The following is an 18,690-nucleotide window of genomic DNA, read 5'->3' as shown; positions in this document are numbered from 1 at the left end:
ATCCCAACATGTTTATTGACTTTCCACTTGTGTTTGTGGTTTCAGGAAGTGGCAAATCTGGTGTGAATGACTGGAAATTCCCTCAGAAATTGCAGATTGTGAAGCCCATAGAGGGATCTCTTACTCTTAGTCAGTGGTCCCGTTTAGCTACTCCTAATCTCGCAGGATTGTTGGAGGAGAGGGAGGGGGTGGCTATCAAGGTACAGTAATGTATTTTAATGTATTTCATATTCATTCTTTAATCTTCTAAAATTTTTGTGTTGTAGCTGTTGTTTTTGGTCTTTGTCAATGGATCTGCTAAAATGTGTGGATACCTTTTTTATGATGGGTTATGCCAGTTTCGGTTTTCTTATATGTAGGTTGTTAATGTAGCTTGCTACCCTGAAGTCATCCTATTTAGATATAGCAACTTCATACTATATTTGAAAAACTTTTGCCCCAGAAGGGGAAAGATTACAACTTGCAGTGCATCTTGTGTGGCTCATTCAGACATTACTGAAGATACTTTACAGCTTCAATTTTACCCAAGCTTCATTGCTTGGTAACCTTCTGACAAGTCTTGATGATAGAAGAGAATGTGACCCAATGGCTTCATGCAGCTCCTCAGTTAATACAGTAGTATCAAATATACTGTAGTACTAAAGTTTGCTTTGCTCTTGTCTAGGAATGATCTTTCAGTCTTTCAGTGTTGATACTTTAATTTTTAATAAGTAAACATAATTTATACATATTGTATATCTATACTATTTCAAATACTGTATATACTTACTAATTTATATGTACTGTACTGTAGATCCTCTCATAACATTCTGAAGTGCAAATTAAAAACTAGTATGACTCATCATCTTGAGATGAAAACAACACAATTTCTTTTAAAATATAAATGTCAAAACTAAGTGCCTATTCATCTGATTTTTTAGTATAGTATTAGTGATAATGCAGGAAAGCCTGTAGTGAGTAACAGTTATTAATTGACTTTGTAATATGACTCCATATTGTTGAACACTGATAAATAATAAGTATAATGTATTATCCTGGGAAAGATGGATTTGATATAATGGTGTTATCTTTTATGCTTTTAGGGTGGTGCTGGCATTGAACAGTTGAAATTGGATGTATATTCAATGTCAGACCTTGAAGAAGATGAACCTGAAGAAGAGAACCCTGGAAAAAGATTCATGAGCACTTCAGGAGTCTTCACTTACACCAACTCTACCATTCTGCATCCAGATGATCAAACCATTTCAACCCGCAGGTACAAGAAGACTGTTATTCGCTTGTCTGTTCAAAAGTATATGATTGTGTGTGTGTGAGTGTGAAGGAGGTGTTTTTGTATGGCTTCAGTATAACACATTCTATTACTTTTGTGTTTGCTGCTGTGATGCCTTATGATTTTAGTAAAGGGTGCTTTGTATGCCATATTAAAAAAAAATAACAGTAACATTTGTCGTACCCCCACATACAATAATTTCCTTATCAGTTAAGACCAAATTCTCTTTAATAATAAAATGAAGAATCGAAATATGTCTAATCACCTTTGTACTATCATTTCTTGTTTTCTAATACGTATATTGTTAATAATAAAATGAAGAATTAAGATGTGCCTAATCACCTTTGTACTATCATTTCTTGTTTTCTGATATATTGTCTTGGTAATAATTACATGTATAGAGTTTTAAGAACACAAAGCTGGCTTCAAAATTAAAAACATCTTCATCTTCATTATTATTATTATTATTATTTTATTATTATTATTATTATTATTATTATTATTATTATTATTATTATAAAAAGAATTTGCCTAAAAGAGGGTCTTTTGCCAAAATATTATTCTTTTTTTTCTTTTTTTCCTCTATCACAGTCCTCCAATTCGACTGGGTGGTATTTATAGTGTGGGTTCCGGGTTGCATTCTGCCTCCTTAGGAGTCCATCACTTTTCTTACTATGTGTGCCGTTTCTAGGGATCACACTCTTCTGCATGAGTCTGGAGCTCTTCAGCGTTTAGTTTTTCTAGATTCCTTTTCAGGGATCTGGGATCGTGCCTAGTGCTCCTATGATTATGGGTACGATTTTCCACTGGCCTATCCATATTCTTCTTATTTCTATTTTCATATTCTGGAGTACTTATCCATTTGTTCTCCTTTTCTCTTCAACTCTGGTGTCCCATGGTATTGCAACATCAATGAGTGATACTTTCTTCTTGACTTTGTCAATCAACGTCACGTCCGTGGTCTATTTGCACGTATCACGCCCTCTTCGTTCTGGGATAAAGAAAACACAAAAAATAGTCCAGAGGATCTTTACCTGATCGTTTTCTATCACTCCCTCAGGTTGTTGCTCGTACCACTTATTACTGCAAGGTAGCTGATGTTCTTGCACAGGCTCCAGTGGAGGGCTGTGCTACTGAATCATGCCTCTTTTTGTACTGGTTCTGTGCAAGTGCCGGGCATTCACTTGCTATGTGGTTTATGGTTTCATTTTTTGTATTGCACTTCCTACATATGGAAGAGATGTTATTTTCGTCTATCGTTCTTTGAACATATCTGGTTCTTAGGGCCTGATCTTGTGCCGCTGTTATCATTCCTTCAGTTTCCTTCTTTAGCTCTCCCCTCTGTAGCCATTGTCAATTGTCATCGCTGGCTAGTTCTTTAGTCTGTCTCATGTATTGTCCGTGCATTGGCTTGTTGTGCCATGTCCTCTGTTCTGTCTGTCATTCTCCTGTCTCTGTATATTTCTGGGTCTTAGTCTACTTTTATTAGTCCTTCTTCCCATGCACTCTTTAGCCACTCGTCTTCACTGGTTTTCAGATATTGCCCCAGTGCTCTGTTCTTGATGTTGACGCAGTTCCTCTATACTTAGTAGTCCTCTCCCTCCTTCTTTTCGTGTTATGTATAGTCTGTCCGTATTTGCTCTTGGGTGTAGTGCTTTGTGTATTGTCATATGTTTCCTGGTTTTCTGATCTATGCTGCGGAGTTCTGCCTTCGTCCATTCCACTATTCCTGTGCTGTATCTGATTACTGGCACTGCCCATGTGTTTATGGCTTTTATCATATTTCCGGCGTTGAGTTTTGACTTGAGTATCGCCTTGAGTCTGCATATATTCTTTCCTGATCGTGTCCTTCATCTCTTGGTGTTTTATATCCCCTCCTTCAATGATTCCCAGGTATTTGTATCCAGTCTCATCTATGTGTTTGATGTTGCTCCCATCTGGTAGCTTTATCCCTTCAGTTCTTGTTACTTTGCCTTTTTGTATGTTGACTAAGGGCATTTTTCTATTCCAAACTCCATCCTGATGTCCCCAGATACAATCCTTACATCTGGATTAATATTCTTATTTCCTTGATGCTCATACCATACAAGCTTGATGTCGTCCATGAACATCAGATGGTTGATTCTGTTGCCTCTTTCTTGAGTTGGTACCCGGCATCCATCTTCTGTAGTACTTTTGTCATGGGAATCATGACTACTACGAAGAGTAGTGGGGACAGTGAGTCGCCCTGGAAGATCCCTCTCCTGATATTAACCTCTGCTTGTCTTATTCCAGAGCTTGTAAGTATTGTATTCCAGTTGTGCATTGTATTTTTGAGGAAGCTGATGGTGTTTTCCTCTGCCCCATATATTTTCAGACATTCTATGTATTAGCCATGTGTGTGGTATCATGTCGAAGGCTTTCTTATAGTCTATCCATGCCATGCTTAGGTTGGTTTTCCTTCTTCTACTGTTCTTCATTACCATTTTGTCCTATCAGGAGCTGGTCTTTTGTGCCCCTACAGTTCCTTCTGCAGCCTTTCGTGGTGGGGGATGGTGTTTGTCTCCTCGAGGTAATTGTATAGCCTTTCACTGATGATACCTGTTTAGTAACTTCCACATCATTGGTAGGCAGGTGATAGGCCTGTATTACTGCTATATTTCCCTTACTCTTGTCTTTTTGTACCAAGGATGTTCTTCCTATGGTCATCCATTTGGGTGCATGGCGATTTGAGATACAATGCTGGAGTAGTTTCTGCTATTCGCGGTGTAGGGCCTTGAAAGTTTTTGAGCCAGTATCCATGGACTTCATCGGGGACCTGGGGCTTTCCAGTTGGGCATTTTTTCTTTAGTTTTTGGTGTCTGACTGTGTCTGTCGTGATCTCTGTGAATCTTTTTGTTTTATTCTCCCATGTTTCTTCTTCCTTGATTTCCTGGAGCCATGTTGCATGTTTGTTGTGTGATACCGGATTGCTCCAGATGTTTTCCCAGAGTCTCTTACTTGGTTTGGCTTCTGGAATTTCTTGGTGGTTGTCTTCCCCTCTTAGTTGGCTGTATAGTCTTTTCTGGTTGGTTCCGAATAGTTTGTTCTGTTGGTATCCCTTATTCCTGTTCATGTACCGTTGGATCTTATGTGCTTTGGCCTTAAGCCTCTGTTTTACATCTTCTATTGTGTTGGTTTAATCCCCTCTCTTGTACTTTGTATTTCTCGTAGAGTTCCTCCCTTGTTTCCTTGCTGCTTAGCCTTTTTTCTGCCATCTCTTTCAGTTTACTCTAGGTCAGATTCTCATCACCATGATTTGCTTTTCCAGGCGCCTATTATTATTTTATTATTATTATTATTATTATATTATTATTATTATTATTAAGATTATACTCCTATCACAGTCCTCCATTTCGACTGGTGGTATTTATAGTGTGGGGTTCCGGGTTGCATCCTGCCTCCTTAGGAGTCCATCACTTTTCTTACTATGTGTGCCGTTTTTAGGATTACACTCTTCTGCATGAGTCCTGGAGCTACTTCAGCCTCTAGTTTTTCTAGATTCCTTTTCAGGGATCTTGGGATCGTGCCTGTGCTCCTATGATTATGATTATGGGTACGATTTCCACTGGCATATCCCATATCCTTCTTATTTCTATTTTCAGATCTTGATACTTATCCATTTTTTCCCCTCTCTTTCTCTTCAACTCTGGTGTCCCATGGTATTGCGACATCAATGAGTGATACTTTCTTCTTGACTTTGTCAATCAACGTCACGTCTGGTCTGTTTGCACGTATCACCCCTATCCGTTCTGATACCATAGTCCCCAGGGGATCTTTGCCTGATCGTTTTCTATCACTCCCTCAGGTTGGTGCTCGTACCACTTATTACTGCAAGGTAGCTGATGTTTCTTGCACAAAAGGAGGCTCGCCAGTGGAGGGGCTTTTTTGCCGACTGAATCATGCCTCTTTTTGTACTGGTTCTGTGCAAGTGCCGGCATTCACTTGCTATGTGGTTTATGGTTTCATTTTTGTATTGCACTTCCTACATATGGGAGAGATGTTATTTCCGTCTATCGTTCTTTGAACAAATATCTGGTTCTTAGGGCCTGATCTTGTGCCGCTGTTTATCATTCCTTCAGTTTCCTTCTGTAGCTCTCCCCTCTGTAGCCATTGCCAATTGTCATCGCTGGCTAGTTCTTTAGTCTGTCTCATGTATTGTCCGTGCATTGGTTTGTTGTGCCAGTCCTCTGTTCTGTCTGTCTTTCTCCTGTCTCTGTATATTTCTTGGTCTTTGTCTACTTTTATTTTATTAGTCCTTCTTCCCATGCACTCTTTAGCCACTCGTCTTCACTGATTTTCAGATATTGCCCCAGTGCTCTGTTTTTTGATGTTGACGCAGTCCTCTATACTTAGTAGTCCTCTCCCTCCTTCCTTTCGTGTTATGTTATAGTCTGTCCGTATTTGCTCTTGGGTGTAGTGCTTTGTGTATTGTCATATGTTTCCTGGTTTTCTGATCTATGCTGCGGAGTTCTGCCTTCGTCCATTCCACTATTCCTGCGCTGTATCTGATTACTGGCACTGCCCATGTGTTTATTGGCTTTTATCATATTTCCGCCGTTGAGTTTTGACTTGAGTATCGCCTTGAGTCTCTGCATATATCTTTCCTGATCGTGTCCTTCATCTCTTGGTGTTTTTATATCCCCTCCTTCCATTATTCCCAGGTATTTGTATCCCATCTCATCTATGTGGTTTGATGTTGCTCCCATCTGGGAGCTTTATCCCTTCAGTTTCTCGTTACTTTGCCTTTTTGTATGTTGACTAAGGCGCATTTTTCTATTCCAAACTCCATCCTGATGTCTCCAGATACAATCCTTTACAGTCTGGATTAGGGTATCTATTTCCTTGATGCTCTTACCATACAGCTTGATGTCGTCCTGAACATCAGATGGTTTGATTCTGTTGCCTCTTTCTTGAGTTGTATTATTATTATTATTATTATTATTATTATTATTATTATTATTATTATTATTATTATTATTATTATTATTATTATTATTATTGATTATTATTATTATTATTATTATTATTTTTTTTTTTTTTTTTTTTGCTCTATCACAGTCCTCCAATTCGACTGGGTGGTATTTATAGTGTGGGGTTCCGGGTTGCATCCTGCCTCCTTAGGAGTCCATCCCTTTTCTTAGTATGTGCGCCGTTTCTAGGATCACACTCTTCTGCATGAATCCTGGAGCTACTTCAGCCTCTAGTTTTTCTAGATTCCTTTTCAGGGATCTTGGGATCGTGCTTAGTGCTCCTATGATTATGGGTACAATTTCCACTGGCATATCCCATATCCTTCCTTATTTTTTCTATTTTCAGATCTTGATACTTATCCATTTTTTTCCCTCTCTTTCTCTTCAACTCTGGTGTCCCATGGTATTGCGACATCAATGAGTGATACTTTCTTCTTGACTTTGTCAATCAACGTCACGTCTGGTCTCTTTGCACGTATCACCCTATCTTTCTGATACCATAGTCCCAGAGGATCTTTGCCTGATCGTTTTCTATCACTCCTTCAGGTTGGTGCTCGTACCACTTATTACTGCAAGGTAGCTGATGTTTCTCGCACAGGCTCCAGTGGAGGGCTTTTGCTACTGAATCATGCCTTTTTTTGTACTGGTTCTGTGCAAGTGCCGGGCATTTGCTTGCTATGTGGTTTATGGTTTCATTTATCGTATTGCACTTCCTACATATGGCAGAGATGTTATTTCCGTCTATCGTTCGTTGAACATATCTGGTTCTTAGGGCCTGATCTTGTGCCGCTGTTTATCATACCTTCAGTTTCCTTCTTTAGCTCTCCCCTCTTGTAGCCATTGCCAATTGTCATCGCTGGCTAGTTCTTTAGTCTGTCTCATGTATTGTCCGTACATTGGTTTGTTGTGCCAGTCCTCTGTTCTGTTTGTCATTCTCCTGTCTCTGTATATTTCTGGGTCTTCATCTACTTTTATCAGTCCTTCTTCCCATGCACTCTTTAGCCACTCGTCTTCACTGGTTTTCAGATATTGCCCCAGTGCTCTGTTCTCGATGTTTACGCAGTCCTCTATACTTAGTAGTCCTCTCCCTCCTTCCTTTCGTGTTATGTATAGTCTGTCCGTATTTGCTCTTGGGTGTAGTGCTTTGTGTATTGTCATATGTTTCCTGGTTTTCCTCTTCTGATCATATGCTGCGGAGTTTGCCTTCGGGTCAACCACATTCCACTATTCCTGCGCTGTATCTGATTACTGGCACTGCGCCATGTGTTTATGGCTTTTATCATATTTCCGCCGTTGAGTTTTGACTTGAGTATCGCCTTGAGTCTCTACATATATTCTTTCCTGATCGTGTCCTTCATCTCTTGGTGTTTTATATCCCCTCCTTCCATTATTCCCAGTATTTGTATCCTGTCTCATCTATGTGTTTGATGTTGCTCCCATCTGGGTAGCTTTATCCCTTCAGTTCTCGTTACTTTGCCTTTTTGTATGTTGACTAAGGCGCATTTTTCTATTCCAAACTCCATCCTGATGTCCCCAGATACAATCCTTACAGTCTAGATTAGGGTATCTATTTCCTTGATGCTCTTACCATCCATACAGCTTGATGTCGTCCATGACATCAGATGGTTTGATTCTGTTGCCTCTTTTCTTGAGTTGGTACCCGGCATCCATCTTCTGTAGTACTTTTGTCATGGGAATCATGGCTACTACGAAGAGTAGTGGGGACAGTGAGTCGCCCTGGAAGATCCCTCTCCTGATATTAACCTCTGCTAGTCTTATTCCAGAGCTTGTAAGTATTGTATTCCAGTTGCGCATTGTATTTTTTGAGGAAGCTGATGGTGTTTTCCTCTGCCCCATATATTTTCAGGCATTCTATTAGCCATGTGTGTGGTATCATGTCGAAGGCTTTCTTATAGTCTATCCATGCCATGCTTAGGTTGGTTTTCCTTCTCCTACTGTTCTTCATTACCATTTTGTTTATCATGAGCTGGTCTTTTGCGCCCCCTACACTTCTTCTGCAGCCTTTCTGTTGGTGGGGGATGGTGTTTGTCTCCTCTAGGTAGTTGTATAGCCTTTCACTGATGATACCTGTTAGTAACTTCCACATTATTGGTAGACAGGTGATAGGCCTGTAGTTACTGGCTATATTTCCCTTACTCTTGTCTTTTTGTACTAAGGATGTTCTTCCTGTGGTCATCCATTTGGGTGCTTGGTGATTTGAGATACAATGCTGGAGTTTGTTCTGCTATTCGTGGGTGTAGGGCCTTGAAGTTTTTGAGCCAATATCCATGGACTTCATCGGGACCTGGGCTTTCCAGTTTGGCATTTTCTTTATTTGGTGTCTGACTGTGTCTGTCCGTGATCTCTGTGAATCTTTGTTTTATTCTCCCTGTTTCTTCTTCTTGACTTCCTGGAGCCATGTTTGCATGTTTGTTGTGTGTACCGGATTGCTCCATATGTTTTCCCCATAGTCTCTTACTTGGTTCGGCTTCAGGAATTTCTGGGTGGTTGTCTTCCCCCTTAGTTGGCTGTATAGTCTTTTCTGGTTGGTTGCGAATAGTTTGTTCTGTTGGTATCCCTTATTCCTGTTCATGTACCGTTGATCTTATGTGCTTTGGCCTTAAGCCTCTGTTTTACATCTTCTATTGTGTTGGTTAGTCCCCCTCCCCTCTCTTGTACTTTGTATTTCTCGTAGAGTTCCTCCCTTGTTTTCTTGTTCTTCTTAGCCTTTTTTTTCCTTTTTTTTCTGCATCTCTTTCAGTTTACTCAAGTCAGATCTCATCACCATGATTTGCTTTTTCCAGCGCCTTTTCCAAGGAGGTTGCTGTTTTGGTTTCTGTTGGGTTGGTTGTGCTGGCTGGTGTTGGTGTTCGAATCCCCACAAAATCAGTTCTGCTACTAATCTTGCTCCTGCATATTGTCCCAGTATTTGTTTCTGTGATACTGGTGGTGTGTATTATGCCCATTATTTCATTGACCTCAACTTGTTTTCTCCCTTAATTTCTTGGTGTTGTAGGCTTTCATGGAGGGGATCTTTATTCTCTCTGTATCTGGCTCCATCCATTGTCTAATCTTTTTCTACCCATTCTGTCTCGTCTGTACTGTTACTTCGTCGGTGTTTCTTCGTGTGTCCGTCCTCTCTGTTACTGTTCGTCGGTGTTTCTTCGTGTGTCATTATTATTATTATTATTATTATTATTATTATTATTATTATTATTTGAAAAGAAACCCACAAATTCATTTGTAACTTGTTTACTTCTAAGTATTTACATTTAGTTTTACTCCACACTCGAGTACTTTCAGGCCCTTCTGTGGCCCATTCTCAAGAGATGTTGGATGTTAGCCTGGGTCAAGGCCCAGCAGTCTTCTGGAACTTCTTCTCGTTGTGCTGTCATTTTGCATAAATGACAGCACAACGAGAAGAAGTTCCAGAAGACTGCTGGGCCTTGACCCAGGCTAACATCCCAACATCTCTTGAGAATGGGCCACAGAAGGCCTGAAAGTACTCGAGTGTGGAGTACTAAATGTAAATACTTAGAAGTAAACAAGTTACAATTGAATTTGTGGGTTTTCTTTTTCAATCTTCGAAGAAAACTGAAAGAAGTTTTTTGTTCGGTTCATTATTATTATTATTATTATTGAAAAAAGTTTCTAAATATTTCCCTTTCTTTTGAGCAGCCTCCAACAAGCACAAGTTAGTGTCTTGCCCGCACCAACAACACATCCTACCACAACCCCAAGCACTCCAATCAGAGCTCCATCTTGCCCACCATCACGCCGTGGATCTACGGCCACTTTCTCTACAAATACTGGCCTGGCCAAGGTTCTGAATGAAAGGGGCATGCATCAACAAAGTGGATATTCCCCTACTGCCACTCCTGCCAACACGCCTACTAATTCAAAACCTGGATCACCTGAACCTGAGGGATACAAACTGCCTGGTAAGTGGTTGATTATTGTTGTTTAATAAAATTCTATAGCATCTTTATGCAATAGAGTATATACTGTAATTTTGTTAAGTTTTCTGTTTAAGAAGTTTCTTAAGCCTGTACTGACTCACTAGATGGGAAAGTATAGTATTTTTTTATAGATAACATGTAAAGCTTTAAAGATAAATGATGAAACTTTAGTAGATTGTAGTACAAATGAGTACTGTGCATCAGGATTGTATATGACAATTTTTTTTAGTTGCAGAGGAATATGATTTTATTGCATGTGTTTTGTAAGATGACCAACATGCCAAGCTGCTTTAGGATTCTTACAATATAGTTTTCTATGCATCCTATCTAATGCTGAAGTCAGATGCTGCTGTGTGCTTTATAGCTAAATATTTCAAAATTTAAACATTTTACACAGATTTGGGTACTTTTTTATATAATTCTCTCTCTCTCTCTCTCTCTCTCTCTCTCTCTCTCTCTCTCTCTCTCTCTCTCTCTCTCTCTCTCTCTCTCTCTCTCTCTGTTTGATACAGAAACAGTTTTAATGTGGAAAAATTTAAAGTAGTTCATATCTTTGACAAAGTTTCTCATAATATGATTTATCAAAAGCTGATTGCTGTTTCAACTAGCAGTTACTGTGAGTTACTACACAGCAGCAGTTACTGCGAGATACTCAGGGTGACCAGACGTCCCGTATTTGACGGGATTGTCCGGTATTTATGACATTTGTCCTGTGTCCCGTATCGACCCTCCCTGGGATGCCTTTTGTCCCGTATTTTCAATAAAAAAAAAAAAAAAATACAACAAACTAGCGAAATTTTTACTGAGCATTCCCCCTTCAAACGCTCAAGTGGAGCGAGTGTTCTCTCTGATGGGCCAACGATGGGGTGGGCGTAGGAACCGGTGCAGTGTAGAGCTGATCAAGTCAGATAAAGTGCAATTTCACACTGTCCTGTTCGGAGTTCATCACATATGCTCAAACCAAACACCATCTCTTGAGAGCAGTTGGATCTAGTGCAAAATATGACAAATGTAAAATAACTTAACAACAATGAGGAAAGTAATTTTAAAAGGATTATTGAAAGGTTTTCATCAAATGTATTTTGTCTGCAATTTATTCAATATATTATGGCAAGTCCCTTTTGTTATTAATATCCTTCAAAGCTGCAAAACATGCTTGATTGCAATATTCTAATGCTTTGACACATGTAATGGACAGCTGTTTGTAACAAAATCTACAATGAATGCACTTTAAAACAAACGAAAAGTCATTAAAGAAGGCTGAGAAGGACTTTGACTGCATCACTGCATGCTTAACTTCGCATAAGTTTTGTCTATATTGTTCAACTACCTCTTCAATTTAAGTATCCCGTATTTCAGTTTTCAAAATCTGGTCACCCTGGAGATACTACACTTCGTTTTAAATAGTAGTTATAGCAAGTTACTACAATCCAGGTTTCAGGGTACTTTGAATGATGTAATCTATAGTTATCTTACCAATATGATAAATTCAACATAGTATTTACTACATCAATAGTTTCTTTTTAGGTAAGTTTATTTTCTGTATTGTAATGTATGGATCTATAGTATGTAATAATTCTGTAATGCTATGCATTGTGTGTTAGCTGAGAATTAAGTCATTTATCAAATGAAAGAAATTAGGATCACTTTTGCTAGAGGGAGCTCTTGTATTATTTAGTCCCTAACATCAGATATAGTTTTTCTTAGGTTTAGTTTTTTAGCTGTTTTATTTTCATATCATCATCCTTAGCTACAAATAAAGGCAGTACAGTTTAGCGATTGTATTTTTGAATAGTGATAAGATGTGAAGCTATAATTTTAGGAATCTTTGTAAAAAAAAAAAATTGTTTCTCATCAGTGTGGTCTACTGTCACATTTTAGTAGAGAGGTTTAAGGATACATGTCCTTACACATCCTGAAAATGTACCTTTGCAGTAGTAACCTTGTTGTTAGGTTCTTAATTGTAGTTATACAACCATCCCTAGTTTCCTGGTAATGATAATACAGTATTTTTTGTGAAATTTGGTTGTGTGCACATCAGATAGCCTAGCCTTCATCAGCACAATTGTCTATACCTTACATTGAGCTAGTATGTCAGTTATATTTGCTTTGAGAGGCAGATATTGTATATTACGTATCCCTTTTCATTGCTTTCGTTTATTAGATTTTTATAAGTATGAATATCAAATATGTAATAAGCCTATTAAAACAAATTAAACCCATGATAGGCTTATTGGAGTCATCTGTACCAAGTGAAAGAAATTTTTTTCCTGTCTGAGGATTGAGCACACTGTGTAATACACAGTTCCTAGCTGTAGAAGAGACAGTTCAATTTTAACAGTGAAATATATTTTGGAGGAAGGCTGAAATTTCTACTCACAGTGAATGAGGAGTATAGTATGTACTGCACACAGATTTCTAAAAAAGTTTGTCAGAACATAAAAAATTTTAAGTGTATTCAGTTACATAATGATTTATGAATTTTTACTTTACTAGGTAACATCATAATTAATGTTATTCCTTTTGTCCAGAACAAACACTTTTGGCCAGCTCTATGAAATTTTTAGGTCAGTGTTCTGATTAAACTATCTTTTATAGCTACTAGCTAACAAAGAGTACAGGCTTTATACACACACATTCGAAGATCTTGCTCTCTCCACTAATGGGTACTGTTATATGCCAGTCACTTAACAGTTGCTTCCCACTTTATCCAGGCTATTGCTGTTTTTTTTTTTTTTTGTTGCTCTACCAGTACATGCTTCACAGTTTAGTATGTCCACAGGGTAACAAAAATGTCCCATCTCTTGTAAGGCATGCCCTTGAAACAGCATGGTGGTGCTCCTCCCTCTTCTTATTTGCTCTCACTATACACTCCAGGTATCAAAATCCCTTTATTACATTTATAATCCTGAACAATTATTGTGATTAGTATGTTACTTTCAAATACCCAATCCATATGCTACTGTATATATTATGTTTATACCATACCTCTCATGGAATCATCATCGCTGCTTTTCTCATGGCACTTTTTTCATTTGCATCCTGTCCAATTACCATAAAGTTTGCTTTGCTAACATTTATTTTCAGTCAACTACTACTCGCCATTCCACTTTAAATCAGTGAAACACCACTGTGACTTTTCCTTTTAATAAGCTGTTAATACTACATCAGTCCACACTGCAGTTTTTGGCACTTATTTGTAGCTTCTTCCACTACTATGATAAATTATCAAGGACTGTGCTTTGATACACCAATGTTTATATCACTATTCTGATATACCTGTTACAATCTTCATTCTAGTTTGTTCTATAGTTATTGTTATGTTATGGTCACATCCTGGATATATGTCTTTCTGGTACCTGCTCTGTCTAATGCCTTCTCAAGATTCTTGAATACTGTATGGAATAATCTCTTTTCAAAATGTACTAGTACTTCTGTTGTTGCTTCATTATTAAGACAAGATTGTTTTTTTTTTTAGCCATGTCTAAATTTTACCAGCCTTTCCTCCAGCAAACCACCTCTGTGGTTATTTGTTTTTCACTCTTTGGTGTCTCCCATTTTTGTTTTTGTATTAGTGTATTGCTGCTCCAAATCTTCCTGTCAGGGTTCCATATGTCCTAGTGACTGGTTCTTCAACTGCTTTTTGCAAATCACTAGAAATTCCTGTTGATCTTGGAACTTTTTCTTTTTTTTCCATCTTCCCAGTACTTTTTTCATTGTCAGCATACCTTATTTTTAATACTTATTCTAAATATTATTCACTTCCATTGTTGTGTCTAGACTGAATCCATATTTCCCACATCCCCATTTTTGCCCTTTCAATAGCCTCCCTCTTCTTCTTGTATACCTTTTTACCCTCTTCCCTGCCTCTCCTTTTATACATACCTTCCAATAGTCATTGTATATTACCTCTGCTACCTTTTGCATTCATCCTTTCAGCAGTTTCTACCTTCCACTTTTTGATGTAACATTTCTGACCCTTTTTCATTGTTTGTAGTGGTTTTTCACATAATTCTTTAACTATCATTTTTCACCTACTTCATTTCCCCTCATTCGGTAAATCCAACTAGTACTGTATTGTCATTTTTTATGTACCAATTCAGGTCTGTTTTACCATTTGATGGTGGGAGTACATGCATTGTGTCTGAAAACCTTCCCCAAAATACTAATTCACTAGCAAGTCTGACCGTTGATAATAGATTTTTTAAGGTTTTAAATAATAATGAATGCAAATCCATTAATAATTTTGACCTTAAAAAGGTAGAAGTCAAGTTTTTTCAACATGTTAAAATTTTAATATGGATATGTGATCAGGAAAATGGTACAGTTATTAGTTCTTTAATTGACTGTTGGATAAGCTTGGCTAAAGTCTGTTCTTGTTTAGTACATATTGGTAATAGATCATGTGACCTATATAGAAATTTGGACCCTAATGTTCTAAAGGATCTTCAACAGAGTCAATCTATTTACAACTATTTTTATGAAGCACTATTACATAATTTGTTCATTTAATTGATTTTTTGTGATTCTGTTATGGAGAGACAACCCTACGAGAACTGCTGAGATTTTTGGCTCAGTGATTTACTTAAAATACCTTTTATGACTAATCAACTAGAATAAACAGTCATGCTTAAATATTTCCTAAATTGACTGTTGATAAGGCTTGGCTAAAGTCGTTCTTGTTTAGTACCATATTGTAATAGATCATGTGACCTATATAGAAATTTGGACCCTAATGTTCTAAAGGATCTTCAACAGAGTCAATCTATTTACAACTATTTTTATGAAGCACTATTACATAATTTGTTCATTTAATTGATTTTTTGTGATTCTGTTATGGAGAGACAACCCTACGAGAACTGCTGAGATTTTTGGCTCAGTGATTTACTTAAAATACCTTTTATGACTAATCAACTAGAATAAACAGTCATGCTTAAAATATTTCCTAAATTGAATTGTAGATTTATCTAAAATTGAAGTACTATATGAATATTTAGCATATCTCGAGTGTTTTCATGTAGGAAGTTAAAGGCCTGTCGGTGAAACTTGTGAGCTGATTACTGGTAACCAAGAAGTAATTAGCAAATATTATAATTTTAGTGTGCATTGAAATAATGGCACCTTGTGACTAGTTTATCCATAATTGTCCAAAAATGATAAACTCATGTTTTCATCGAAAAATAATGGCTGGCTTTCATTTTCCTACAGGCTTGGAGGACTTGACCAAAACCTTTTACTATGGTGCCAGCCTTCTTCGTCGCACCTTTTATAAAGATGACCCTTCGGCTCCTCAGTCACCATCTGGTCCAAGAGTTAATCTTGTGGAGCAAGTCCAGGCTATTGGTGTGGACAGGTTTGTAGGATCAGGTCAAGTGCTTACTGTTGGCGGAGTAGTTACTTCTCGCCCAGCTACTTCTCCACTTCTTCATCTTTCTAATCTTATAATGAGCAGTGCCAAGGACACCACTTCTACCACTACATGTACAACGAGCACAACTGCTACTACTTCAGCTGGAATGTTTGTACCTAAAGTTTTATCTCCAGGAGAGAGGCGTCCCACACTTCCATCAGGGGCTCCAATGGGTATCCCAGGACATCCAGGGTCAGGTCATCTTGACAACCGGCTCAGCCAGCTCAAACCAGGTCAACGTGCAGATCTTGGAACTGTTGGTGGACGATCAAGACCAACATCTCTTGGTACTGTACCTCCAAGAGGTAGTGGGGCAGAACAAAATGTTGGCACAGTTTGCTGGACATCTTTTGGGCGTAAAGGTGGACTACTTTAGTTATTTATACATAAATATATATATATACTGTATGTTTATATGAATATTTTTTCTCTAAGTTCCATTTTGGGTGCTGGCTGACACTGGTTCTGATTTTTGTGATACATGATGTTTACTGTTATTCAATAAGAAGTATGTGATGATTTAGTAAATAAGTTGGTCAATTTACTTGTCAGTAATGTTGTTTCAACATCAATTATTTCTTCTAGATTGCAGTAAATGAACCAGATGTTTGAGTATAGATTGTGGTATATAATAATATGGGGTAAAAATACTTTGTGAGAATATACAGTATGTAATTGAAGAAGTGAATCAGGGTGTTTATATATTGTATACTTAAATAACTGAATAAATTGTAGGGTAAAGCTTTGTTATGATAGTTACTATGTAACTATTTAAGTTGGGATATAGGGATCAATTGCATCTGCATATTTTTAATATTTATTTATCAGAGATTCACATATGCAGTAAGTTGCCTGGCATAGTTTGTGGATATTGTACTAGCACTTTTGAGTTCAAGTGATAAAAAAAAGACCACGAAATTGAAGATGAAACTTGAACAAATTTAATACCAGCTATGTACAGTTGTTCATTTTGCTTTTTGTGCTGGTTAAATCCGTGCCAAATGATTTAGTTTCTATACTATTTTGTTGCCTTGACGCCTTCTGCAGCTGTTCTGGTTGTGCAATAGAAGTGTGTACAGTTCTATACTCCATTGTCATCTGTTACGACATGTACATCTTAAATGTATGAAATATTCAAGATTATAAAATTTACATATAGAATTTTTGATATTTTAAACACTTACGGAATGGATCCTGTGATGCACAAACCATTTTAATATCAAGAAGATAACGGTCATTGTACATGTTGACTTTGGTTGTAAAAGCGGCAGAAGGGGTCTCTTTCCAAGAGACCCAAGTCTTCTAGTCACACTTCTGATAAATCCCCTTCTTGAATCTTTTCTCAATTTTTGTGTACAGTTCAAAGATTGGCGCCTTATTTATTGTTTAGCAGAGATTGATGCTTTATGTAAGTTTAGTTATGAGTTGACATTTGTATATTTTTTCTTCCGTATGATTGGTATTTTGATTATTGATCCTTCGTCTCATGTATGATGCTTTCTATTCCACTAAAGGTCCTCTGATCAAGCAGAAGACCACATTAGTGTCCCTTGCTTTTTTGTTTTGTGAGTGCAATAAGGTAAATGTGAATGGGCTACTCTTCATTTATGTATTGAATGCTAATAGGTCACATAAATTGGTTTGTTGGTACTACAAGAAATATGCCATGCAATCAGTTTTGAGTAATATTTTCTTATTTGCAGTTAGCTGTACATATTATGGTTTTCTTGCAAATAACTTGTGATTAACTGTATAGGTTGTAATGACTATTGGAATGGATGTTTCAGTGACATTGTTTAATAACTGCAGTGTAGCCCAATAAGGTTGAAGTAAGTAATCTAACTTTTTTAGAGCAGCAGCATGTTACCCTATGCACAATGTTCCAGCAGGCTTCCCAAGGCAGATTCATCCCACCCTATAAGCCAGCCAGATGCTGAACAAGCTTTGCAGGGCAGTTCATAGAATTAGCCTGCAGTTTTCCATAATACTTACAGGCAGTAAGCTATGAATTTTTAGTTCTGAAATATTTTGTGATCCAAGTCATCCAGTACATCAGCCTATTTTGTACATTACTGTATTCCTATACTGTACTGTACTTGGACTGTGTTTTCTAAATTTCTCCTCAGCTATACCATGCTGTTTATTTTCATGTACAAAAAGGCAGGGGTACAGGTGGACATGCATCTACTTTATTGTAGAATTCATATTAAGGTATGTAAATTTGCAAGACATAATTTTTATATTCATAAACATTTGACCAATCTTAGTTTATAGTTTAGTAGATTTTGTTTTTGGAGGTCAAGAGAATTAGAGGGTATCTTTTAGTTTCCTAATGACAAAACTTTTGTATTTCATAGTACAATCCTTTTCCCGTACTATCCCATCCGTAGGGGGTTGCCTTCCCTTTGTATAATATCCTGTTAGTTTTCATATGCTGAAATATACAGTAAAAAATTGTGGCCATATTTTGTTTCCTTATTCCTTCATTCGTAAATTTCATGTAGGGGTAGTGGTAATAGTATATATGCTGTGAAGTAGATCAAGAAGGTGAAAATTTTTTAAAAATTACTGACATCAGAAAAATAGCCAAAAAATAAAATGGAATACTATGCAACTGATTTTTCATACTTGCTATAATAACTCACAGAAGACAGCCTTTCCATTTACACAAGAATTCAAGATTGGATTTTTCATCAATATTTCGTGTGTTTGACTAGCAAAGAAATTGGGAAATTTTTAAATACAGATATATTTATATTCTTGCATATGATATAGAATTGCTAATATTGTTTAAATACAGGTAGGCTATATAGTCATATGCTTGCCTACTGTGCCTTACAGAGATATAAAATGGTGGTAGAATCGTTGGAGGCATCAAAAATGCTGATTGAAATCCTGTTATACGAACACTCACTGGGAATGCCAAGAGGAAGCATATAAAAATGTCTAAACGGATTTTGAAAACAAGCAGCTTCTTGTAGGCTGAATATGTACATATGTATAATTGGATGGATTGATGAATCCATACTCCTAGGAAATGGATACCCAAATAATAAATGT

The 18,690-nt window shown here is 37.3% G+C and overlaps 1 protein-coding gene across 7 annotated transcripts in view; it reads left to right on the top strand.

Annotated features, from left to right (window-relative positions):
• Nucleotides 1-18,093, top strand: part of LOC135219384 (trafficking kinesin-binding protein 1-like) — a 398,078-nt gene extending 379,985 nt beyond the window's left edge. For all 7 annotated transcript variants that reach the window (XM_064256111.1, XM_064256112.1, XM_064256113.1 and 4 more), the window contains 4 exons: nucleotides 46-200; nucleotides 1,083-1,255; nucleotides 9,940-10,202; nucleotides 15,429-18,093. In XM_064256111.1, the coding sequence (XP_064112181.1) occupies nucleotides 46-200; nucleotides 1,083-1,255; nucleotides 9,940-10,202; nucleotides 15,429-16,006 (1,169 nt within the window). In that variant the 3' untranslated portion in view covers nucleotides 16,007-18,093. The remainder of the gene's footprint in view (nucleotides 1-45; nucleotides 201-1,082; nucleotides 1,256-9,939; nucleotides 10,203-15,428) is intronic.
• Nucleotides 18,094-18,690: the final 597 nt, after the last annotated feature.

This window comes from Macrobrachium nipponense, chromosome 1, assembly GCF_015104395.2.
Source record: "Macrobrachium nipponense isolate FS-2020 chromosome 1, ASM1510439v2, whole genome shotgun sequence".
Classification (NCBI taxonomy): domain Eukaryota; kingdom Metazoa; phylum Arthropoda; class Malacostraca; order Decapoda; family Palaemonidae; genus Macrobrachium; species Macrobrachium nipponense.
Note: the sequence above shows the minus strand (reverse complement) of the source record. Positions and strands in the feature narration are given on the sequence as shown.